The 25,926-nt window shown below is 44.2% G+C and overlaps 1 protein-coding gene across 2 annotated transcripts in view; it reads right to left on the minus strand.

Moving 5' to 3' along the window:
- ADAMTS12 (ADAM metallopeptidase with thrombospondin type 1 motif 12) overlaps positions 1-25,926 on the minus strand; it is a 116,061-nt gene that overhangs the window by 12,304 nt on the left and 77,831 nt on the right. For both annotated transcript variants that reach the window (XM_053407892.1, XM_053407891.1), the window contains 9 exons: positions 24,690-24,835; positions 23,482-23,651; positions 20,057-20,190; positions 15,243-15,363; positions 12,346-12,590; positions 11,240-11,381; positions 9,732-9,858; positions 3,833-4,043; positions 20-1,126 (listed from right to left, as the gene is read on the minus strand). In XM_053407892.1, the coding sequence (XP_053263867.1) occupies positions 20-1,126; positions 3,833-4,043; positions 9,732-9,858; positions 11,240-11,381; positions 12,346-12,590; positions 15,243-15,363; positions 20,057-20,190; positions 23,482-23,651; positions 24,690-24,835 (2,403 nt within the window). The remainder of the gene's footprint in view (positions 1-19; positions 1,127-3,832; positions 4,044-9,731; positions 9,859-11,239; positions 11,382-12,345; positions 12,591-15,242; positions 15,364-20,056; positions 20,191-23,481; positions 23,652-24,689; positions 24,836-25,926) is intronic.

Below are 25,926 nucleotides of genomic sequence, written 5' to 3' on the forward strand. Positions count from 1 at the left end.
ATGAAATCTCAAGACTCACCTCACTCCAGTTCCCCACCAACCAGAAGGCATCATTGGATGAGTTCCTGGACTCCATTGGATGTTCTGGCTCAGAGTCATTCAACAAAATTCTCTTGGAAGCTTCATCCCAGGTCTTTGGCATGTCAGTATCCTGCAGAAATGGACCTTCTGTGGCATAAGTAGATGCCTCATCCACAGAGGATGTTGGTTTCGTTCTATTTGCAGACTTGTCTCTTGAAGTATCATTTAACACCGCTGGTTGTACTGTGACAGGATCTGCTGTGGTATTTGCAGGTGTATTTATTTGAACAGCAAGGCCTCCGAGACCTATCGTTGTCATGGAAATTCCTACCTCTGCTACCGGAGTAACAGAAATGTGTCTAAAACTGTCTGCGTGATAATCTGTCGGCAAGTTGCTTGATGTATTACCATCAGTGATGGTAGTAGGAAAACTTTTCATTGGCCATTTGCTCTGGGATTTATTTTTTGTTTCTCCATCTGTACCGTTAGACACTGTACTAGATTCTTCCATTAAATACCTGGGGGTTACAGCCGACGACTTGGGATTAGTGGTAAAGGAGTCCCTGTTTATAAAGTCAATGTCTGAATAATTGTATGGTTTTATGGGGGATACGTTCTCCACATTTGTAGAATTCAAAACATCTGAATTATTTGTAACAGGCCTGAAAGTACTATTTTGCAGCAAGCTGCCTTCACTAAATATGTAGGAATAATTTTTAGGAATGTCTGACCCACTGTAATTACTTTGTAATGTTTTTAAACCCAAGTTTTCTTTTTGGGAAGAGTTTGCAAAGCTTAAGGATGTAGGCATCAAAGTAACATTTCTGGGCTCAAGTCCTTTTGTTGTGGTAACGATTCTTGGGCTTCGTTTGGTAGTTGGCCAGTTGACCCCAGGGCCTTTTCTGGGATCTGTTCCAGTTCTCCTGATTATCTTTCCACCATGCAGTTTGAAATTAGGTATCAGCAATCTTCTGGAGTATGGACACTGCTGGAGGCTGCACAGAGCTTTAGAATGGGGTCTCTTTGAAATATCACATGGTTCTCCATTGTTCTTGGTACAGGTGATGTTACGAGTCCGTATACCTCCACCACAGGTCACCGTGCACTGCAAAATAAATAACATTTTTTCAGATATCTCACCCAAATCTCACCTTGTACACTTGCATACATGCATACTTGCACAGACCCAGCCGCTCCTGACACCCGTAAGCAGTTCAGTGGCTGTATTTGGTCTTGTGTCTACAACCCTTTGAGAAAGAAGACTATGCTTGACCTTTAGAGAGAGTAACAACCGAAGAGACTTTTTGTGTGGCAAGAAGAATGAAGGAACTTAAGATGCCTGGGATTGAAGAATAATCTTTATTTACAGAATTGGTAGATGAAGAACTGGAAGTCCTCCTTATTTCTATCTTCTATCTTTATTCTTATTCTTATTTGATTTGATTTCTAGCTTTCCCCCCCTTCTGTTAACTCTACATATACTCACGTTTTGTTCTGTTTTTTTTTATGTCCTCTACTCAGTTAATGAGGTTCCACACAGGAAGGTGATGGACAGATGATGAAGGACCCTTTGTGAGAGGCAGGGAAAGGAAGATCTCCCAGGGTGGGAGGCTGGGAGAAGAAAGGGAAGCTCTCCAGTGAGAGCTGGGAAGGTCCACCACGTTTTGTGGGGGGCAAGGGTTAAGATTGTTGTGGTTCTGGACAGTCAAGAGTTAACACTCCAGGAAGCTTTCTGATTCACTGGGTGCATTGCCCACATGACCTGGGCATTTTCCTCTGATCTGTGCTCTGTGGGGGCTGAGCTCTCTCTGGAGAGCACTCTGTCTGAGAATGTGAGCAAGGTAGTTTCGTTTTTTGTTAGAGGCAGAAAGCTGCAAGCATGCAGCTAGATTCTGTAGGCTTTCTTTTCTGTTTGTTATGCTTCTAAGTAAAGAGTGATAGAATAGAAGCACTGGTGTCGAACTGAGTTATTGAAGACACCACAAAGACACAGACAAGCCATTTTACACTGCGTGTGAACTCTGCTATTATCCAGCAACTGAGAAGAGTGGCAGCGTGTGGAAGTGTGTGGGCACCATTGGAGTTTGTCGGAGTGGCAATAAATCAAATTTATTGCAGGGCTGTTGCAGCAGACTCAGTGGGTCAAAGGATTTACGACCCACAAACTTTAACAAAGATGCACCTCAGATAGAGGACTTTGTTACTTTTTATTCTTCCGCTTTTTCTGTGTTGTCTTTCTTGTGTGTTTGTTATACAGTCATACCTCATGTTACGTTTGCTTCATGTTACGTTTTTTCAGCATGTGTCCCGTGGCGACCCGGAAGTACCGGAAAGGGTTACTTCTGGGTTTCGCTGCTCGCACATGCACAGTAGTGCTAAATCACGCTTCGCGCATGCGCACAAGCACCAAATCACGCTGTGCACCTGCGCAGATACGGCACTTCAGGTTGCGGGCTTTTCATGTTGCGAACGGGCCTCCAGAACGGATCCCATTCGCAACCAGAGGTACCACTGTACGTATTATGTCCCCCCCCCCCTTTTATTTATATTAGTTTGGCTTTTATTGTATTGCATGTTGAAAAGTTTCAATAAAAGAAATTTAAAAAGAGAAAAAGTGCCACAGTCTCAGACAGCTCCACACTAAGCTTGTGAATAAGCCGTTATCTGTCTTTTCATTAGCCACATTGAAAAACAAAACATTGCATAATGAAGCAGGATTTTAACTTGCCCAGCAACCCCTATGATATTTGGTGTCCATTTTGCTATCTTGTCTATGCTGCGCGGGGGGGGGGGCAGGTTGCACTACTTTTTAGCAGACACAAACTGTCGCTTCATATGCAAACCTGCCCCACAGACAACTGGGACTCTGTTGAAAGCAGAGTACAGTAATTCATATAGGCTTTATGCTTCATCAACAAAATTAGCTGAAATCAAACCCATGTTTAATTCAATTAACAGTAGCGTCACGTTTTCATTTGTACAGAAAGCAGAGGGAGTTGATGGGGCGTACAAAATGGGCAACAGAGGAACTTTGGTACACAAATCCAATCTCATCCTTCAGTTTAATTCTTTGCAGGAGGGCGGGAGAAAACAGCTTGAAGGAACTGAGGGCAGAAGCAACACACCTGCTATGCACCTGCTAGTAACTATCCACAGCAAAATCAAACCAAGATTTTGCAATGATGGGAGCCTGCAAAACCTGACATTCCACAGTCAAGGGGAAGTAAACGGTTCTTATAACCACAGAGTTTTAATTTTACTTACTTATTTATTTATTCTATAGGGCAGGAGGCAACAGAAAGTTTTCCATTAACCACAACTGCCAAGACCTTCTGTGAGTTCGTTCGGAAAGTTACATCTCATCTTAATGAGTCAAGATGATGATCAAGCCTTTTACTCATCTCCCACTTTGCTGGTTTAACAGCAGTTTCCCCATTTCCTCCAAACTGGGAAATTGCAGCTATATGCTTTGGAACAAACCAAGATATCAAATCAGCTTCAAAACATGCTGTAATATCTTGGATTGTTCCAGAAAGGATAACCACAGTTTCCTGGTTTAGAGAAAATGGGAAACAATGGTTAATGGAAGACTTTGTGGCTTGTTTGTTCATACTGCTGTTCAAGGGCAATAGACAAATAGGTCTTTTCATAGGCCATGAGAATGGTCTGGAAGGCACACGATGCATTCCTTTTGCTGAAGCTGCGCCAAGAATGAGGCATCACTGGGATATGTACGCTGCTCTGAGCTCTTTAAGAAAAGACCGAGGTCTGAGCATGTAACACATACAACTACAGTGTGTTGTGAACGTACCTCAGTCCAATTGCTTACGGTCCAGTCTGATGGGCACAGGACATCTCTGTTACATGAAAGGTAAGTCTTTGGTTTCAGCAGATGTTTGCACTTCTCAGCAGGCAAAGCTTGCTCATCCAATCCCACTGTCTGGATGCAAAGGACGGTCCGTTTCTTCTCTCCTGCTGGGCCACAGGAGGTTGAACACTTCTGCCATTCTCCTGCCCACCATCTTCAGAGCAAAACAAAAAGAATTGGGGAACATCAAAAAGGGCATGCATGCTAAACCAGAGAATGAACGTTAGTAATACAAAGGAAACTTTGAGAAGAGTATATCCCTTAAATGTTACGTTCCAGGCTTGCAACTTTTCCTCCTCTGGGTTATGGGAAACTGCATATCAGCTCAGCAGAAGTACAAGCAACCCCAATTTGTGCAGGATCACAATTGCGCACATATCAGTCTCACCTAAAACATTAGTTGCCTGGATTTCATTATTGTCTATCATGCACCTAGCATATTTTATTTGTGACGTTGGTGCTGTGGGTTAAACCACAGAGCCTAGGACTTGCTGATCAGAAGGTCAGCGGTTCGAATCCCTGCGACGGGGTGAGCTCCCGTTGCTTGGTCCCTGCTCCTGCCAACCTAGCAGTTCGAAAGCACGTCAAAGTGCAAGTAGATAAATAGGTGCCACTCCAGCGGAAAGGTAAATGGTGTTTCTGTACGCTGCTCTGGTTCGCTAGAAGCAGCTTAGTCATGCTGGCCACAGGACCCGGAAGCTGTACACTGGCTCCCTCAGCTAATAAAGTGAGATGAGTGCTGCAACCCCAGAGTCGGCCACGACTGGACCTAATGGTCAGGGATCCCTTTACCTTTACCTTTACCGTGTTCACACTCACAATAACCACACCTGGAAACAGACCCTTATTATACCCATTTTAGAGATGGGAGCAAAGATCTAATAACAGAGAGTTACAGCGGCCAGCTGGCCTCCACCAGAAGTCAGGCGTTTAGCACGACAGGTCCCATGACATGGAACACTCTTCCTGTAAAGGCATCCTTACTTTTGACTTTGGGGCCTCTCTAGAAGAATTTCTTATGCCGACAAGCCTTTGCAGCTGTTTCAATTAATTAGCCAGCCACTTTAATGATGACCTGAATTGTTTTTAAGGATGCTGTATGCTTAATTGTTGTACACCACCTTGATGTTACACAATGTGGTGGTAGAGAAGTATTTCCTATAAACAAACCCAAGAACCAACATTAGAAGGTCATTGCAACCATTATACATGCATCTGATCACTGCAGATCCTCCTGTAGATACCATCGCAACAGGAAGTGTGTGATATGCAATTTAGGAAACGGGCCTTTAGCATAATGGCATCTACCCTTTGGAACTCCCCTCCCCTCCGTTATGTATCAAACAAACTCCCATGATTACTTCTGCATGGATGGTTGCTATTCAGAATGGAGGTTGTATGCCTCCTCTAACACATTCTGAAAATGGCATGCAAAGCACAACCCAGTGTGCGTGTTTGCACCAATTTGCTAGTGCAAGACTTCAGCACTACTTCAGTTAGCAAGTCAGGCTACAGTCCTCATCCTATATGACAGGAGAGCTGCTTTGAAGAGGACCTGGTGTCTGATTAATTGGGAGCAGGTGCCCAGTTATCTTTTCTGTTTCTGTGCTTCTATTTTCAAAAAAAAAACCTTCAGAGAAAAGAAAACCAATGTTTAGAAACTTACGTATTAACAAACTCTCTGTCTCACTTGGACAAACAATTTCTGAATGATGGACAGCTGGCGATGGGAAACAAAACGTGGTCCTTTGCATACTTGTTTAATTACTGTAGTCTACACCTTTGACGTTTTCTAGGAAGCCTACATAATCCTCCCCATATATTAACTTGGAGCTGGTAAGCCCTTTAATCCCCACTGACTGCGCATCTGCCGTTGCCAATTACATGTCCAGAGGATAGGAGTAGCATTGCTGGAAAACAGTGACAGTACTGACCTTCGCCTGAAATCTTAGATTTTCACTTATTTGTTCAAAAGCAAACACCTATGGGAAATTACATATTGATCGCCCCAGCCCACAGCATTGCTAAATATCAATGCACATCAAAGGAGAAGTAGTAGTTTCTTAATAAATTGATCAAAAAGGACAGAGGCGTCTTAGATTATGTTTTCTGCCAAGCAATTAGGGACACTGGAGAATGCCATTAGAAATGGAAACAGGAGTGGAAATTACTACAATTTCTGTGTTCATCACAGATCTGGAAAGGAAATCAGATTAATAGTAGTAGCAGTAGTAGTAAAGGTAAAGGTACCCCGGACCATTAGGTCCAGTCGCGGATGACTCTGGGGTTGCGGCGCTCATCTCGCTCTATAGGCCAAGGGAGCCGGTGTTTGTCCGCAGACAGCTTCCGGGTCATGTGGCCAGCATGACTAAGCCGCTTCTGGCGAACCAGAGCAGCGCACGGAAACGCCGTTTACCTTCCCGCCAGAGCGGTACCTATTTATCTACTTGCACTTTGATGTGCTTTCAAACTGCTAGGTTGGCAGGAGCAGGGACTGAGCAACGGGAGCTCACCCTGTTGCGGGGATTCAAACCGCCGACCTTCTGATCGGCAAGCCCTAGGCTCTGTGTAGTAGTAGTAGTAGTAGTAGTAGTAGTAGTAGTAGTAATAATAATAGCAGCAGTATTTGCTATTGTTGGGGGATTTTTAGTCTGTGAATAGTATGTATATAATTACATTACTTTCTTAGTGGGGATAGATGGCGGGAAAGCTCACTGCCTGTTCCATAGGGGTATCCCCTTAAGGTATATTGGGAAGTGATGCTTCATGTCCAGCTTGGGGTCTGAAGGGCTACAGCACTGGAGTCTGCTGGAAGTGGTTTGTTCCATGGGGGGACGCCTATGGTCAACCACAACTGTCTATCAACCAGCAGGTAGGTTGGTTGATTGTGGGATACATGTCCAATGCCTACGCCAAATCTATTTAGTCTGTAATCCATATGGCTGTGACCCAATTTGAACCCAACCCATCTCTCCTGGTATTCATTTGCTGCCTGCGCATCCCCCCATGGGCCCACAAATGTTATACTTCACATCCCAAATGGAACCAGTGAAAGGGAACTGTGTTGCCACACAAGCCCCATTCACTGAAAATTGAGGGTCAAAAGATCCAGTGGGCTGAGACTTGAGAATGAATCTGATTTAATTTAGTGGGGCTTACTTCTGAGCAAACATGTAGTTTCCTTGGTGACTCTAGCACTCTTTTTAATCTAACCACAAAATTCCTCTGAGCCTCTGGCTTACGCTCACATATTAAGAGAGGCCATTAGTTATCAGATTGGATTATGCTGTCAGCTGGCTTCCCAGTAATTAGACCTGAGGAATCATTGCATTGTGTGGTTCAGATACTTTACAAATTTATTTACATGGGGTGTCAAAGACATCGCCCTGCTGAGATGTTACTGCTTATTATTATCAGCATCCATATATCTCGGGAGAAGATGGAAGGGTGTGCCATTGAGGGTAAAGTCAAGCCATTGGAGAGTTACAGCACCTGCTGTAGAGACCAATAGAGGAGAGACATGTTTTATTGCAGCTGGGGGAGATGAAGGTGTCTGGTTTTGCTCGTGCAGATGCAGCGGTGAGTTTTTTCTCTCTACCCTCCTTCCAGCGGTCATTTCTCTTCTGGTCACACTGGTATGCACAACTACTAAGGAGGCATGAAAAGTGGCAATTTCCCTAACTGATGACCAGCGTTTCAACAGTAAAATCAGTGGGATATGTCATAAAATCAATTGCTGACAGATGCAAAGCAAGGTTAGTTAGGAGGAATGTTCTCAGCTAGAGAAGCCACTTCTGGGCTCAACATTATGCCAAAGTTCAAAACATGCTACCTGCTAGCATGGTTAAATGTTGATTTCTTGGGTGATCTCCAAACCAATAGATTTCAGGTAAAGGTAAAGGTAAAGTGACCCCTGACCATTAGGTCCAGTCATGACCGACTCTGGGGTTGCGGCGCTCATCTCGCTTTATTGGCCAAGGGAGCCGGCGTACAGCTTCCAGGTCATGTGGCCAGCATGACTAAGCCGCTTCTGGCTAACCAGAGCAGCGCACGGAAACGCCGTTTACCTTCCCACTGGAGTGGTACCTATTTAGCTACTTGTACCTTGACATGCTTTCGAACTGCTAGGTGGGCAGGAGCAGGGACCGAGCAACAGGAGCTCACCCCATTGCGGGGATTCGAACCGCCAACCTTCTGATCGTCAAGTCCTAGGCTCTGTGCTTTAACCCACACACAGCGCCACCCGCGTCCCAATGCCACCTGCTAGCATGGTTAAATGATGATTTCTTGGGTGATCCCTAAACCAATAGATTTCAGGTAGCAATCCTATATTCACTGACCATTGAATTCAATGGGGTTTGTGAAATGATGCTAAATGCGCGTTTGCTCTTGCAGCTTTTGTTTCATAATTGCTAATAGCAGGGGGCAAGGAGAGGAATTCTCATTCGCACCCAGTCACGGAAACCTCCTCTGAGCTCCAGGAGGAAAGTGTTCATTTTGGTTGCAGCTGAGGCTGATAGCACACTGAGACTAAAAGTAGTGATGGAGGTGTGATTTTCATCAAGACCACAGCAGGGGAAGGAGGAGAGTGTTGTTGTTTTTAAAGTCCCCATGCACCATTATCCCAATTAAAGTCCCCCCATACCTCCTATAGGCATTTAAAAAGTAAAAGTCAACAGCAAACCACATATTTAGTGTCCCTTCTAATATGGCCCACATTTAGGTAGGTTCGTCATGTCAGTCAAGAATTTAAAACAGCTGCCATGCGTCTCAGGAGTTGGCCTTTTCGTAAACTCACATATGCCATATCTTCTCTGGAATCTTTAGATATTATTGCTATCAAGATGCACACCAAAATGGAAACCTGACGCATGACTCGCTTTGCCTATCACACCCTTCAATGTTCAAACATGCTGTAAATAACAGGGCAGGCGGAGAGGGTTTGTCGAGTGACCAGTGTTGTCAAAACTGCCCATCACTGTGCACTGAAAGACCTTTCCCCCCCTTACTGTGTTTCCTAAGGGAAAGGGGACCATAGATGCTTCTCTCCTCAGAGAAATAATAATAATAATAATAATAATAATAATAATAATAATAATAATAATAATTTATTATTTATACCCCGCCCACCTGGCTGAGTTTCCCCAGCCACTCTGGGCGGCTCACAATCGAGTGTTAAAAACACATCACAGCTTCCCCAAACACAACCTGTTAACCTCACAGCTGGCTGACGACACCTCTTCTGCCCAGGCTAGTGAGATAGGTCAGGTGTAAGTCAACAGGTGTTTCCTTGTAGACACCTGGGGAATTGTGACAGAAGATGGATAATACCGAGCACTTAAATGGTGCCTTTTCTGAGTGTTCACTGACAGCTGCTCCTTAAGGCAGGCTGCGTTGCAGAAACGGAAAGGGGGGTTAGAGATGGTGGTTTGCTTTACAGCAGAGGCGGGGACCTCTGAGCATCCAGGCATGCTTGGGCTCCAACTTCCATCACCCCACAAGTTAGTATGGCCAATGGTCAGGAATGATGGAGCCCAGTCTCTGGAGAGCCATATGTTCTTCCATCCCTGCCTTAGAGGGCTGTCTACCTAGCAGGCCTGTCGCTGAAATAAAATTGGGACAGAGGATGCTGGTTGACGCATTGTTCTCTTATTCACTATGCTATCAGTTTAATGTTATTCATTTCTGAAGGAGTTTTATTAGTTCTTTTTAAAATGTGTCCTTTCTTCTATCACAATGTTGTTGGGCCTACATTTCTTCTGACAGACTGCTGTTCGTTGCCATCTTCACCCATGAGTATATTCCTCTAAATCACACACACACACACACACACACACCCTACCTTGGTGGACAGTCCCTTTCCATGCATTTCTTTTGTTTCCCACTGGGCTGCGTTTCGAGATCACAAAACAAGTTTTTCACCACACCTCTCCCTTTTCTCACACAGTGGGCCGTCTGTTGTTGGAAACCTATGAAAATGGAAGGAGACATGTGCTGCATTCAGAGGCAATGCCTGGCTTCGAAGAGAAGAGCCATCACATAATTTTAGAGCTGGGTTGCTGGTCATCCAGTCTGGCCCCTTTGCTCACTGCGGGATCTACAATGCAGGATGCGACCGCAGCATCTCCAACAGCCTCGGGCTGTTCTCTAATCAGTTCCATGACCCTCAGAAACACCAAGCAATGCCCAATTTTCAATGTACTCATGAAGCAGGCAAGCAGCTAATAATTTATTCATTAATTTATCTGAGAGCAGAAAACCACGACTTGTCTTAATCAGCTGTGCAACCTAACATGACATTAAACGATTTCCTTTAGGGTAGTTAAGCAATTATATTTACGAAATGAGTGGGGGTGGGTACCATGCCTAGGATCAAGCAAGATTAGTGCAGTGGTACATCAATAAAATGGAGCTGAATGGCTCAGAAATTGCAGATCTGAATGATGGCTGCATCCACAGCCCATCCTATCCCGGAACATTTTGACAAATTTGGACATTTGCTACATAGCCCGCAGAAGCCTGAAAATCTTAGGTTCAGGGTGTCGTTTTTCCTTTTCCCCAAAGTCTCTGCATTTTTAACAACTACACAACAGACAGAAATTCAACAGGGGGAGCTTTCTAAAGCACCATGTCAGGAAAAGCTCTCCTGGGAGAATTTTGTCCCATCCTGCACACAGCCTCTGTCAATAAAAAAAGAAGATGTCAACTCTAATGCAGTGCTCACTTCTATCTATCACAGGGGTGGGGAACTGATGGTACTCCAGATGTTGTTGGATTTCAACTACAATCAGCATGCATGAGTAATGGTCAGGGATGATGGGAACTGTAGTCCAACATCTGGAAAGGTCTTAAAAATATGGTTTTGGGTGTGAGGAATTCAAATCTGCTATTTTTGCCGACGGACAACATTTGGCTTGGTTTGATGAAGAGGCACATAAACAGCTTTTGGAAAACCAAATAATTTTAGTTTTACCCTTTGAAAATGTTAGGCAATGCTAAATGGATGGATGGATAAATACAAGCACTTGGTAATTATTTTTAATGATTTCTCTGCAATTTTATACACATTTTACTTACCAAGCCAAACTAAATTAGGTATATTAATTTAACCAAGATGCCTTTTGAATTCCTAAGTCATGTGACAACTAGTTAGCACCCCTCTTTTTTCTGGAATTTGAAAGTTGAAAAATTCAGCATGTCCCAGGGCACATGGCTCAAAGTAAGCGTTAATAAAACTAGGTTTGCCAGCTTCTGAGGAACCCATTTGTTCCTTGATAAACATGCTGTTAAGATAATTAACGCCAAAGCAGCCAGCAGAGAGAGGAAGACGGCAGCCCGAATGTTGCTTACCTCTCCCACAAGTCACACTGCAACTTGTCCAGCTTCCATATCGCCAAAAATACTCTGGCTCTTCCACATCATTCTCAGAGCTCCAGCCTTTACGGACAGTATATTCATATTTCACTCCAGGGTTATTTTCCTGAAAAAGGAGCTGAGAAGAAACAACTGTCAATTTTGGTCACAAAATGGTTCCAAGCAAACAAATGGAGAAAGCAAGAAAGCTTAGGTATGTTCTAAAGCACCTTCCAGGTGTTGCTAGAATGCATCTTCCATCATACCTGACTAGGGATGGAAGAAGGCATCATATTTGGCCATGGACTGGCTGGATGCAGAGGAGTGGCGGGAGGTACCAGCCATAGAAACCCCTAGGGAACCCTTTGGGGAAGAGGGAAGAAGGCTCTGTGCCAGGGGGTTGGTGGTGGAATGACAATGAGTGGTCAGAGGGAGAAGGAACAGACTGAGAGGAGGTGATGGCAGCAGGTGAGGTGGCAGGCTTTAATGAACAGGAAGAGGCTGTGGCCGAGAGCAGTTCAGACACTGACTCCAGAGGCTGAGGGGAGGGTGGCCAAGAGGCAGAGTGGAGAAGAATCCAGGCTGCTGAAGAAACCAGGGAATATCCCCCTCCTGCTGTGACCAGCTCCCCTTCCCTCTGGTCTCCTAGAACTCACAGAGAAATGAAATGGGCAAAGTAGAGAGTGGTTGAGTGGCTGAGATTGTGTGGGAAAGACCCTGGAGAAGAGGAGTCCTAGCAAGAAAAGATAATGATATTCTAGGCTGCATCAACAGAAAGAAGTCTAGTGCCCAGATCAAGGGAAGTAATAGTACCGCTCTATTCTGCCTTGATCAGACCACACATGGAGTACTGTGTCCAATTTTGGGCACCACAATTTGAGAAGGATGTTGGCAAGCTGGAGTGTGTGCAGAGGGGGGCAAGATGATCAAGAGTCTGGAAATCAAGCCTTAGAATTTCTCCTCCCTCCCTGACCCCTGCTGGCTGGGGCTGATGAGAACAGGAGTCCAATAACGTTTAGAGGGCACAGATTCGGAAAAGTCGCCCAGTCCAAACCTTCTAGCAATTTCCCAAAGCCATTTGCACATATGACAAGTTCCCCCACCTGTAGCCACAACGATTCATTTGTGGGTCCGGCGGCAGTGAGGTTTTCCAGGTCGCCCTTTCTCCCATATTGAAATATCGTTCCTGCCACTTTGTAGTCTCCATTCCATTGGATAATAAACCCTCCATTTAGGTAATACTTTCCCGGGTCCTCACTCCGTAGCGCAAGGAAATTCCCAGCTTCTGCCACTTCCAGCACCTTGATGTTCCTTGCGCCTTTTGGAATTAGGCCAATATCAACATACCCTATGGGGGAAGAAGCAACATTCACCAGTTTTAACAACAGAATATTAATGCACTGTGCCGAGGTCACATCTATGGCATATAGTTAGAGCACATTTAACACACACTGAAAGTTTTCACCCCAAACCCTGGGAACTATTGTTTACCCCTCACAGAGCCACAATTAGCAGCACACTTAACGAACTACAGTTTAATTCCAAATTACTGCCCTTGGACAAATCTGATGTGAACATTCCATAACAGCACATTAATCACACGTGTCCTATTGAGTTTGGTAGGTCTGATTTCCAGGTACGCAGCTAGAGGTTTGCAGCATAATTGGGTACTTCATATCTTGCCTAGTCAGGTTTAATATTTTGAACAAATTATCGCTGAAAAGGCCTCCAAAACAATTGAGTCTAATTTTTCCGCTATCACTTGATTTTTTTAAAAAATGTCTTGGTTGATTAATTGCATGAATATCCATTAATTATAAATTTAATCCCACCCACTTTCATTTCTGCAAAGCAATGCACTTTTCAGGTGGTTTTTATAAATAATGCATGAGTATGAAATCTGTATATGAATGAAGAAAATAGTTCTGAAGGAAAAGACACTCTGCGGGGTGTGGGTGTGTTAGAGGTCTAGAAATGCAACCATGTTGCATTGGGCCCCATCCTGAAAGTGGAATTCCTGTGTGAATTCCCCTTCCTCTCAACCCGCTCCTCTGCGTGGCCCCGGGCACTGGCAACCCATGCTACACCACTGATAACCACTACTTACCCAGCTACTGCTGCTACCCCAGAACATTGTGGGAAATGGCCTCCTCAGCCAGACCCACTTCACTGCCTCCGCAAGCTGGCTCCTGTCTGTGTCTCACTCCCCATACCAGCCTAGTGTTGAAGTGAGAATCAGTTGCCATTTCTGCACATGAAAGGGCAAGGGCATCTTGTCCTTTGCCTGAGATGGCAAAATGTCTTGGCTCAGCGCTGTTGATCATGGGCTGTACCAGAGGGATTAACTAGGCACAGCTTTTTCGAAACGTTTCTCAATTCCTTCATCCAAGTTATTTATAAAGACGTTGAACAACAATGGACCCAGAACAGAACTCTGCGGCACCCAACTTGTCCAGGATGATGAGGAACCATTAAGTGAGCACTCGTTGGGTTGGGTCAGTCAACCAGCTATAAGAGTTATTTGCCCAGCCTACATTTTACCAGCATCACCGCAAGAATATCATGGTGCACTTTGTCAAAAGCCTTAGTGAAATCAAGATACACTGTGTCCTCAGCAGAAAACCTTTGCTGCAGGATTCAGCTGATTAGAAAGTAGAGAAGAAGGTCTCCTCCAGCAGTTTTTTTTAAAATGAAAGGATTATCAAAGAGGAGCAGATGTACTAAATTTTGCAGGCAGCTTTAGATTAATGATTTATCTCCATTATTACCTTATTATGACATTCCGACAGAACAGCCTTTCAGGCCTACATTTGCAATGGGTGGGAGCCTGCACACATATCTTTGGCTCAGAGGTTTATCTTCAATACGGCCAAGGTCTTTAAAGCCTAAGTACAGCCTCTGACTGTGATCGCCACATGGATTCACACAGCAAGGCTGGATCTGCAGAACTTTAAAGCTGCCGCAAACTCACAGACAAAACAAGGTGTCCAGCATGATAAAATTGAAATCTTTAACATTCGACTCGCCTTTCCATGTAACCACCGGCAAGAATAAAAGTCTAACATAATCTGAGAAAATTAAATAAAAGATAGAGATATGCTTCTGGTTAGACGAAAAGCTTTTCCCTATTGCGCCACTTCTCAAAGGTTTCTGCTCGCTCGCTCTCTTCTCCCGCTCCAAGGTCTTGAAAGGAAAAAAACCCTGAAAGTTCTTGCAAAGATACAAAAGAAACTTTTCACAAGGTAAAAAAATTAATAAAACGTGATGTTGTAGAGATGAAGAGATTTATCGTGGCGTTAGCTTTTGTGGACTAGCGTCTACTTCTTAAAATAGTTTGCCAATGCTTATGCCACAATAAACCCACTTGCAGCCCAGTCCAAGGAACACAGGAAGAGACCTTAATACTTAGTCACAGAAGGAGGTTCATCAAGCTGAGTCTCATCTACAATGACTGGCATTGGCTCTCCAGGGTTTCAAAGAGAGCTCTCTCCCCTGCACCTTCTTGGAGATGACAGACTGAACTTGGGAATTTCAGTATGCAAAGCAGGTACTCTACCTGTCAGCCACAGCTATGGCCTCTGCTACGCATGAATGCTGAGAATTAATGCACAAGGGGGTGAATTCTCAGGTGAATGGGTATAAAATAGCAGCTTGAGCCTGGTGCCAAAGGATGCAATTTTCCCTATAATAGATTGTCATGGCTACCCCTCTGGAAATTGTACTTATGTACTCAAAGAGGCTGAGTCATGCAGTCCAGTCCTTTGCAACCTAGCAATCATATTTATCGCCCTATTGATCCAAGTGGAGTCAATATACCCTCCTTAATAAAGGAGATATTGCATTCAGTATTGCTTCACATCCCCCAATTCCTTCTACAGGTTCGTTTTCTCTCCTTTGGTGACAGAGTGTTAGTGTCTCAGAGTATGTTTTGTCAGCAAGCATCATTGCTCATTGAAATTGCTGCAGAAAAACACTGCGGGGGGGGGGAGGCATTATTCACCTGCTCCTTCACTTTGGTTGAAGGCTATCTTCACAGTCTGACAAGAGGATCCATCTCCCAGGCAAACTCCACATTGATCTTCTGTGGCATTGGAATCCATCTCATAATCACAACCGATGGTCTGAAGGAAGACATGGTTTTTTTTCAGAATATAGGTTGCATGCATTATGGGATCAGCACTAACCAATCAGCAAATGCCTGCCAGAGACTATTTTGCTATTTGCATCATTCTGCAGCTCCCATGTCTTAAGGTGTGTCCATGTGACGGGTATTTTCTGCAGGTCAAAGCCAATTTGAAACATCTTTAGAGTCCAGCTGACCTTCCCAGGCTGCAGAGCAACAAGGCTTCAATTACAAGGGAAGAAGAAGCCCACTAGTCTAACCTTGACTCCCTCCAGTTTTACTCAAAACATCTTCACCTGTAGCCTTCTAAAGACAGTAACTCAGGAAGAAATTACACATTATCATGGTCATCTGATTTGCATTTCAGTGCAAGATTTTTCTTCCGCATATAGCTGACATGCAGTGGGTGCTGCTGCTCTGGATTGGGACCTTAGCCTGAGGAGAGGAGGGAGGTGTTAGCTCTGGTTGCCTCAGCTCAAAAAGGGTATTGTGGATTGGGAAAAAGATTCAGGAGGTAAAGGTAAAGGGACCCCTGACCATTAGGTCCAGTCGTGACCGACTCTGGGGCTGGGGCACTCATCTCGCTTTATTGGCCGAGGGAGCCGGCGTACAGCTTCCGGGTCATGTGGCCAGCATGACTAAGCCGCTTCTGGCGAACCAGAGCAGTGCACGGAAACGCCGTTTACCTTCCCGCCAGACTGGTACCTATTTATCTACTTGCACTTTGACATGCTTTCGAACTGCTAGGTTGGCAGGAGCAGGGACCGAGCAACGGAAGCTCACCCCATCGAGGGAATTTGAACCGCTGACCTTCTGATCGGCAAGCCCTAGGCTCTGTGGTTTAACCCACAGTGCCACCCGCGTCCCAAAGGATTTAGCAGAGGGTAACCCAAATGATCAAGATGCTGGAGCAACACCTCTAAAAGGATGGGTTGCAGCATTTGGGGCTTTTAAGTCTAGAGAAAAGGCAAAGAAGAGGTGACATGACAGTGTGCAAAATTATGCATATGATGGACAAAAGTCTTTCTCCCTCTTTCAGAACACTAGAGTTTGTGGACATCCAAAGAAGCTGAATGTTGGAAGATTCAGAACATGCAAAAGGAAGTCCTTCACACAGCAGATAGTTAAACTAAGGAACTTGCTCCTACAGGAGGCAGTGGTGGCTTTAAAAGAAGATTAGACCATGGAATATAGGGGTATCTGTGGCTGCTAACCATGATGGCCAGTGCTTTTTTTCTGGGGGGGACGCAGTGTTGATATTTTCACCCCCTCCCATCGCAGGAATCTCCTGATCTGATGTTTTGAGAAAGGAGGGGGCAGAAACTGCTCTTCTACTCTTCCGCTCCTGCCTGACTCTGTGTGTGGAGAGAGTCTTATCTATGTAGTGACTAGATGGCTGAGTGGGAGAGGTAACACTCAGGCAAGACAGTAGTTCTTTAGTTTGTAGTAGCTGTTAGAAATAAAAGGAGTTATGCTTCACAGCTAGCTTCCGCGTTATTTATACTCTGCTGAGTCTGGTGCTCACAATGCACAGTTGTGAGTCCAGTGCACTGAGACCTGTTTTCCAAGACTGGAAGGTCTCTGAAAGTGCTCCAGTCGCCTAGCCCAGTCGGGGCAGAACCAGTTATTGAGCCCAGTCGCTGCACATCGGTTGAAAGGTGTACTGACACATAGGGGTACGCATACACCTAAACAATTTGCGAATCTAAGTTTGGCCTCATTGAGGGGCAGTATTTCTATATGAGTAGGAAACTGAGAGTACCCCTAAACATTTTTTTTTAGAAAAAAAGCACTGATGATGACTATGTTCTCCCTCCACTGTTGGAGGCAGTAAGCTTCTGGATATTATACATATGCCCATACAGTTTTGATAATTTGCTTCTAAATACCAGTGGCTTGAGACTTCAGAGGGAGAGAGTGCTCTGGCACTCAGACCTTGATTGCAAGCTTCCTGCAGTCCACTGGTTGGTCACTGGGAAAACTAGATAGGCCACTGGCCTGATTCAGCAGGGGGATTCTGATGTCATTTCCCCTCATTAGAATGAAACTCCCTAAGGCTGCTTTCCCATCTCACCACCAGGGTCCAGATATGGACCCCCCCAACCCCTGTGAAAGAAAAATATTGCATTCAGGAGTGAAACATGTGACAAACACATGACATCTAGTTTGGCCCCGAAGCAGCCATCACAAAAGGTAAAGAGGATTTCCTCCCTTCTCAACTGTAACTTATAACAACTGTGTTTTTCTGCCCTAGCTACCTGGATAATGTGAGGGGATGCAAAAAGAGCCGTAAACAGAAGAAAAGAAAAAGGATGGTAAACTACTGCTCTATGCTATCTCTCCGTATCTCCACCTGTATTCTGAATGCGTTTTCATTTCCAGCTGTAACATTTCCATATCTGTACATCTTGATGCTATCAAACTGCATTTGTGGCAGGTTGAATGACTATCAGTAGGGAACACGTTTATCGTTCCTTTTGACACTTGACAAAACGTCCTTTTGTTCCCTGGAGCTCAGCAACTGGCCCTGCCCATTAAAACGCTGATACTTCTTAATCACCAGTTCTGCAGCAGACACCAAAGGGCAATTTTTATGGACCTCAAAGACACTTGTATAACTACTTGCAACTTCTTAATCAGCTGGCATTGTGTGAGGCAGCCGACAGACGCCATCTTGGAAGACCCTTAAATATATGTGAAAATTAAGAACCACCCTGTGGAACTATAAAAAGGTAAAAGTAAAGGGATCCCTGACCATTAGGTCCAGTCGTGACCGACTCTGGGGTTGCAGTGCTCATCTCGCTTTATTGGCCGAGGGAGCCAGCGTACAGCTTCCGGGTCATGTGGCCAGCATAACTAAGCCGCTTCTGGTGAACCAGAGCAGTGCACGGAAACGCCGTTTACCTTCCCGCCAGAGTGGTACCTATTTATCTACTTGCACTTTGACATGCTTTCGAACTGCTAGGTTGGCAGGAGCAGGGACCGAGCAATGGAAGCTCACCCCGTCACGGGGATTCGAACCACCAACCTTCTGATCGGCAAGTCCTAGGCTCTGTGGTTTAACCCACAGCGCCACCCACATCCCCGTGGAACTATAAATATGGCCAAATTCATGCACACATACTCACAAATCCTTGTTATGGGCTTGTGTGTCCCAAGTGTTTCCATGTGCTTAACAATGCCCCTGATACTGTTGGCTGGCAAACGCAAGTGGTTCGTATTTATTGACTAACCGGTTCTTGTAAGAACATAGAACGAGCCTGTTGGATCAGGCCAATGACCCTCTGGTGCAGTATTCTGTTCTCACAGTGGGCAGCCAGATATGTGTGGGAAACCAGGACCAGAGCACAAGAGCATTCTAACTTCCTATGGCTTCCAGCGACTGTTATTCAGAAGCATGACTTTCTCTGACTGTGGAGGCAGAGCGTAGATATCATGTCTAGCAGCCAATGTTAGTGTTATCCTCCATTAATCTGCCTGACCCTCTTTTAAAGCCATCCAGTTTAACTTGGATTAATAGTTTATGTGGCTTATTGACTCACCCAAATATCAAATTCATTTATTTCAAGGGATCTTGAGCAAGCTGCTATTGAAATTCTATTAGAACAAAAACGCTTTTGGCTTCTTGAACATTTTCCAAAGCACAATGCCCCAGAACGGTGCCAAACAGAACAAAATTAGTGTTGCCCTATGAAGAGCCTTCCAAAGAGATGTGTCAGGGCATCTTCACTGGGGGGGGAAAACAGATTGGAACCTTTTCTTCTTGTGACTTGGAGCAGTCATCATCTGTAGCGATGAGTGAATCTTCAAAGGTCATAGTGGCTCAGCAGTGACAATTGATAAAAAGACTCGCTTAGCTGGGCCATTATCAAAGCTGTTGCCTGGGATCATATGAGAATAGCTCTTTTCATGCCCAGCCTAGGAATATTTTGTAACTACCGTTGCTGAAGGCCAATTTCCACCAAATCTAGCCCCTGATGGATTTCCAGGATAAGGAAAAGCGGACTGACCATGCGGTGCTGTTACTGCTCAAGGCAGTTTACACTGAAAACTTGCAAACAGACCCAACTGTTTATTACAGTAGTGGTTATTTCTCAAATTCCTGACTAACAGGAAACACATCAATATCATGTTCTCTCGACTTAGCCTTTTGGCTGAGTGGATATTTGTCCTCCTGTTGTGTTGCTGTGCACTGCTGTTTTGTGGTGCCATTTTGTTATGTTGTTATTGGTTGCTTTGTGGTGCTATTTTATTATTTTAATACAAAATTGTACTTGCTTTAATTGTGGCATCTTTGTAACCCACTCTGGGAACATTTGGGGAAGGGCTGGCTATAAGTACAAATAGTACACATACAAGTAATCTGGGATACACAGGGTAAACTAATGTAATGCTGCCTTTGTAGATCATTTGGAAACCCCAGTTAGTTCAGAATGCACCCCAATATCAAACCCATATCCATAAACCCTCAACCCCTTCCCCATTCTAACCAGCCCCAAACTCCTAGGCCCTCACTGATCTTCTTGCCAACCCTCTAAACAGGGAATATGAGTTTTGAGGATATCGCTTGTTAAAATGATCTCAAACGTAAAGAACAGCACAGGGATTTAAGACTATGACTCTGATGGCCCTTTGAGGCCTGAAAATCTGTAGTCCCATGAAGTGTTCAAAGAAGGAAACATACCCAATACCTTACACATGCCATTAACACAGACGTCTCTGCTGTTGTTTCCTTCAAAGCAAGGCGTACCGTCAATGACAGCGTCAAGCATTTTCTCTGAAAAGTGGTTGTTCGTAGGACGGCATTGTAGCTCACAAGGATTAGCTGAAGGGAAACCCCCAAAGTTATATCAGTTACTATAGACACACACGACTGCAAGGTTGCAGTGCAAGTATAAAACGAAAAGTTAAAAGTAAGTAGCTTGGCAACAGGTGACAGTAAGACACTGCCTCCCATTAAGAGACATTTGTGGCAGAAATCTGAGAGCAGCACGTGCTAGAGGGATCATTGCTACAATCATCCTGCATGGGCCAGAGCACTTGGTTTGCATGCAGAAGGTCGCAAGTTCAATCCCAGGCACATCAAGTGTCATGGGCTGGCTCGATGCGGAGGAGTGGTGGAGGCACCAGTGGGGAATCCCCAGGGTGAAAAAGCTCAGAGCCTGGGGGTTGGTGGTGAGATGATGTCAAGTACGGGAGTTCTCCTCTCCCTCCTGGTAGTTCACCAATAAGAATGAACAAGTATCTGGTGGGTTTTGTTAGGAATGTCCTACTCTCATGTAGGACCTTGGCAGAGACACATGCCCGACTGGCATGTTCTCTCCCTCCTGGTCAATTGTTCGGGAGCTTCAAAGGCTTTCTGCAACCCAAACATCACAGCGACTGATGCCTTGGAGACATCAGCACACTTAGGGATCTGCAGAGTATTCGCAGTTTGCGTAACAGAACTCAGTAGCTCAGCATTTTGGCTAATCTACGTTTATTTACATATAATACACTCAGAGCATTCTGCTTTAGCTCCTTCATTTTTCTCATCAGACAGCAAAGAGAGAAAGAACAAAGGACAATAATCCCACTTCACGGAACACAGTAATACCAAAACATCCTGTCTCTGTCACTTCCCACACTGTGGAATGAAAACATACACCGTCATGCGACAGACAACAATCTCATGACTGCAGACACGGGGAATGAATCTCCAACAGATTTATAGTCTTTTTATTACAGTATCATGTTGTGAATACAGATCGGCATCTCTCTGCAAGGATCGGAGTGGCATACATAAAGAAATTGTGGATATGTAAAGTGCGGACCTGTGTGGGGCAAAGGGCAAGTTTGGATGCGTCCCATGCCAGCCACTTTAGATAAAGAAGGCGTTGTGCCAGCTCCCAAAATGGCCATAAGAGCTTGCCATATTTACAGATTTTTGTAAACGCCTTCAGAAACGATCTCCTCCTGTTCATTCCCAGCAGTGCACTTATTAAATGAAAATGTGTGGCATTTACAATGCGTATGAGGTTTATTTTTGTGGCAATCAAACATAGAAAAGAAAGTGGTGGGAGGACAATTAATGACGGGAGCAGACTAAACAATTAAAAAACTGCTGCCTGTTTTCCCCGCTTTGAAGAGCAGTGGTGGAAATCACTGAAGAGAGCAGGAAACAAACTGGACTTTTTTGTGTCAACGGGCTGGGCGTGTTTTAGATCAGCCTCAACACTAGTCAATAGACAATTATATGGATTTGGCATGCTGATATTATGCCCTTGCTTCCTTTTGCAGAGAAGGTTACCTGGTACTCCAGGCTTTGACTGGGCTTAGTTTTAATTGTCATGATAATTAGCTTTAATTGCCATGATAATTAACTTTAAACATCATGATAATTAGCTTTAATTACCATTCTTTAAACATTGCACATATTTGAATGAATCAACACCTGCAAATGAGTAATGCTTCAACATTCCTCCTGTGAAAGTAGCAAACTTTTAGATACAAGAACTTCCTCAAAAAAACACTTCCCCCCCCAGTTTCCCCGCAAGGCATTAAATATTTATTTTTTTTAAGAAGGGGAGGCTAGGCCTGTAATATAAAATCTTGGGACATTTCTTCTCTGACAAGTAAGTACTTTTTAACAAAGTGTCAGCAGTTGCAATACAGAAGTTAGAGCAGAATGGCAATATGTGTAATGTAATTAAATCCAGCAATTTCTTGCGCTATCCAATACTATTACAAAGTGAAGCTAATCACTTAATCCGACACTTAAAATTTGGGATGTATGCAAAGTATTCAGTGATCATAGGGCAGGGGTGATCAACCTTTTTTAGGTGCGTGGACACATTTGGAATTTTGAGTGACTGCTGCAGGCAGTATCTGCAAGATGCTTGGATCTCAGAATTAACAGAGCAATAGTTTCCCTCTCTTTCCAGCTTCAGAGAACCTTTTCAATTTACTTATTTGCTAAGACAGCATCTTAAAAAGCAGAGACATCACCTTGCCAACAAAGGTCCGTATAATTAAAGCTATGGTTTTCCCAGTAGTGATGTATGGAAGTGAGAGCTGGACCATAAAGAAGGCTGATCGCCAAAGAATTGATGCGTTTGAATTATGGTGCTGGAGGAGACTCTTGAGAGTCCCATGGACTGCAAGAAGATCAAACCTATCCATTCTGAAGGAAATCAGCCCTGAGTGCTCACTGGAAGGACAGATCCTGAAGCTGAGGCTCCAATACTTTGGCCACCTCATGAGAAGAGAAGACTCCCTGGAAAAGACCCTGGTGTTGGGAAAGATGGAGGGCACAAGGAGAAGGGGACGACCGAGGACGAGATGGTTGGACAGTGTTCTCGAAGCTACCAACATGAGTTTGACCAAACTGCGGGAGGCAGTGGAAGACAGGAGTGCCTGGCGTGCTCTGGTCCATGGGGTCACGAAGAGTCGGACACGACTAAACGACTAAACAACAACAAAAGGAACACATGCAAATTCACTGTGGAACCCTGGTGCTTTGCAGAGTACTCTGGAATAAGTTCTGGGATGCAGACACTAATAGTGCTTTCAGTGTATAGTGTGGACTTGAAAGACAATAGTAATCTCTTTTCATTTAAATGGTGATCTAATGCTACACAGATGCAGATAGCAAGTCTTCCTTATCTGTGCAGATCAGAACCAGATTAACAACTCTTAAAAGCAGGAGTCCGAAGAACTATGTGCAGGTTCCCCATTGGGTATCAAACGAAAGAAAAATTAGGCATAGGAACTCTAAGGAAAGAAACAACTACCTGACTTTTAAAAGACATCTCAAGGCAGCCCTGTATAGGGAAGTTTTTAACATTTGATGTTTTACTATCAAAATCCAAATGTTTTACGGTCAAAATCCAAATGTAAAAGCTTTACCAGATGACGTGAAAAATTCATTATGGGTATTAAAAAAATTATTTTCTTCATTTATTTCCAAAATTTTTGCAGACCGCTTTTTACCATAGGTTTTCACAAAGTGGTTCACACTACAATCTGCAAAGCAGCCTGTCAATCAAAATAATACTGTGCTTAAAACAAAAGTGAAACCCGCAGGTAAAAAGCAAAAGTTCAATAAACAGGCGTTGTGCAACTTATTTAACCTTACCTGTGTTGTACACCGGAATCCACGTGTAGAACTTATTTTTGTATGCAACCGTATCAAATTCACTGCACTGCATTTGACGGAAGTTTGGTGAGGCTCTGGGGCACAGCTTGATGTTACACATGCGATAGCGCTTCCTCTCCCCTGTGCAGTACTTCCCTCCAAACTGTGGCCTGGAAGTGACAAAAGGGGTTTCGAAAAGAAGAATTTATTTATTACATTTATACCCTGCCTTTCCTTCAAGGAGCTCACAGCGGCGTTCGTAGGTTCCCTCCTCATATTTAATCTTCATAACAACCCTGACAGGGAGATTAAGCTAAGAGTAATGCTGTGTGTGGATCTAAACCTGGACCTTCCATGTCCGAGTCTGACACTCTAATCCAGGGATGGTGAACCTAGGACCTTCCAGACACACTTTCAGAAAATCCACACCTGCCCAAAGTAGATCGTCTTGCAAAGTTTGAAGGCTGCCTATCCTTGCAGTGAGAGCTGGACCATAAAGAAGGCTGATTGCCAAAGAATTGATGCTTTTGAATTATGGTGCTGGAGGAGACTCTTGAGAATCCCATGGACTGCAAGAAGATCAAACCTATCCATTCTGAAGGAAATCAGCCCTGAGTGCTCACTGGAAGGACAGATCCTGCAGCTGAGACTCCAATACTTTGGCCACCTCATGAGAAGAGAAGACTCCCTGGAAAAGAACCTGATGTTGGGAAAGATGGAGGGCAGAAGGAGAAGGGGATGACAGAGGGTGAAATGGTTGGATAGTGTTCTCGAAGCTACCAGCATGTTTGACCAAACTGCGGGAGGCAGTGGAAGACAGGAGTGCCTGGCATCCATGGGGTCATGAAGAGTCAGACATGACTAAACGACTAAACAACAACAACCCTTGCTTTATATATAATAATAATAATTTTAATAATATTTTTTTTATTTATACCCCACTCATCCAGCTGGGTTTCCCCAGCCACTCTGGGCGGCTGCCAACAGATTAAAAACAGAATAAAACATCACACATTAAAAACTTCCCTAAACAGGGCTTCCTTCAGATGTCTTCTAAAAGTCAGATAGTTGTTTATTTCCTTGACATCTGATGGGAGGGTATTCCACAGGGCGGGCGCCACCACCAAGAAGGCCCTACATCCAAGCTGTTTAGGTTTCAAGATTTTGAAACATCAAACATTAAGCAAACCGCCAGGCGTGAGACTTACTCTGGGCTAGTGCACTGTCTCTCTGCAGTCTGGATTCCAGCCCCACAGGTCCGTGTGCAGTGCGACCACGATGACCACGAAGCCCATGCACCATTCACTGCTTCGGGACTCTTGCCTACGGTTATGCATTCACCCGTAAAGCACCACTTGACAAGAAAGCAGCAAACACAATGGGTCAAAAAAAAACCCCAAACACACTATTGACACTGCAACACATTTCTTTCATAGTAGCTTGCTGGAGACTGGTGTTAAGAGAGAGATCACCTTCCTGCTTTTGTGACTTTCAGTTGACATTGTAGACCTTTCTAAGCCGGGGCCAGCTGCATATATGAAGCAAGAGAATCTCTTAAGTCTAGACTTTTACTTTTCTTTTCTGCAAAGCCAGCACAGAGGGGCCCAATTGAGACTGAGGCTGGGTGCAGGGGGAAAGGGTTTAGCTCTGTGCCTCACTACCAAATCCCCAATTTAAATCGCCCTGCCAGATTTGAATTGCACAGGGAACTTGCATTGTGCTTCTAAGTCTCCCCCTCCACAGTCAATGGCAGCTTTGGGGGTGGTGAGTGGAGATTTGCACTTGGGAATTGGCACAAGAGCAAAAGGTTAAATCCTTCCCCTGTGTAGAGGGCTTACCTGTCAACTTTACAAAGAACAGTCCTCTGTCTGGAGAAGTCTTGTATGTGAAATGTTGTCTAGTCCAAATTGGGTTAAAGGAAGTGGGAGCTCATAAAAAGTTCACCCCACAATATCAGACTCACACAGAATCACCTAGTTATAGTCTTCCTTACTATGGTGGGATGTATTATATTTCTATTTAAATTACAGCAATTATGTCCAAGTTTGAACTTATACTGTACATGTACTTTATTAGCACAAGAAAATTTCATTAAAATGTACCTTTAAAAAAGGTACATTGATGTCACATGTACCTTCTTCGGACGTTTTCATCAGGCAAAATGGTGTTAAAGACTTTTGCAAAACAAAACAAAATCACATAGTCCTACAGTTCAGGGTAAGACAGAAGTTGCCCCATTTTAAAAAAACAGTATGCATGTCTTAAATAAATTATTATTATTAACATTTACATGTACAATGAAAACATAACTAGATCCTGAGAATACTCTGCCCCAGTTTAATCCAGGTTTGAGCAAACCACCATTTGCTGGGTTTCAGTGCGACAGCAAACTGTGTTATGTCTGAATCACTCCATTGAAATGACATGTCATCAGTCCCGAGCCAT

This window comes from Podarcis raffonei, chromosome 11 (genome assembly GCF_027172205.1).
Source record: "Podarcis raffonei isolate rPodRaf1 chromosome 11, rPodRaf1.pri, whole genome shotgun sequence".
Classification (NCBI taxonomy): Eukaryota; Metazoa; Chordata; class Lepidosauria; order Squamata; family Lacertidae; genus Podarcis; species Podarcis raffonei.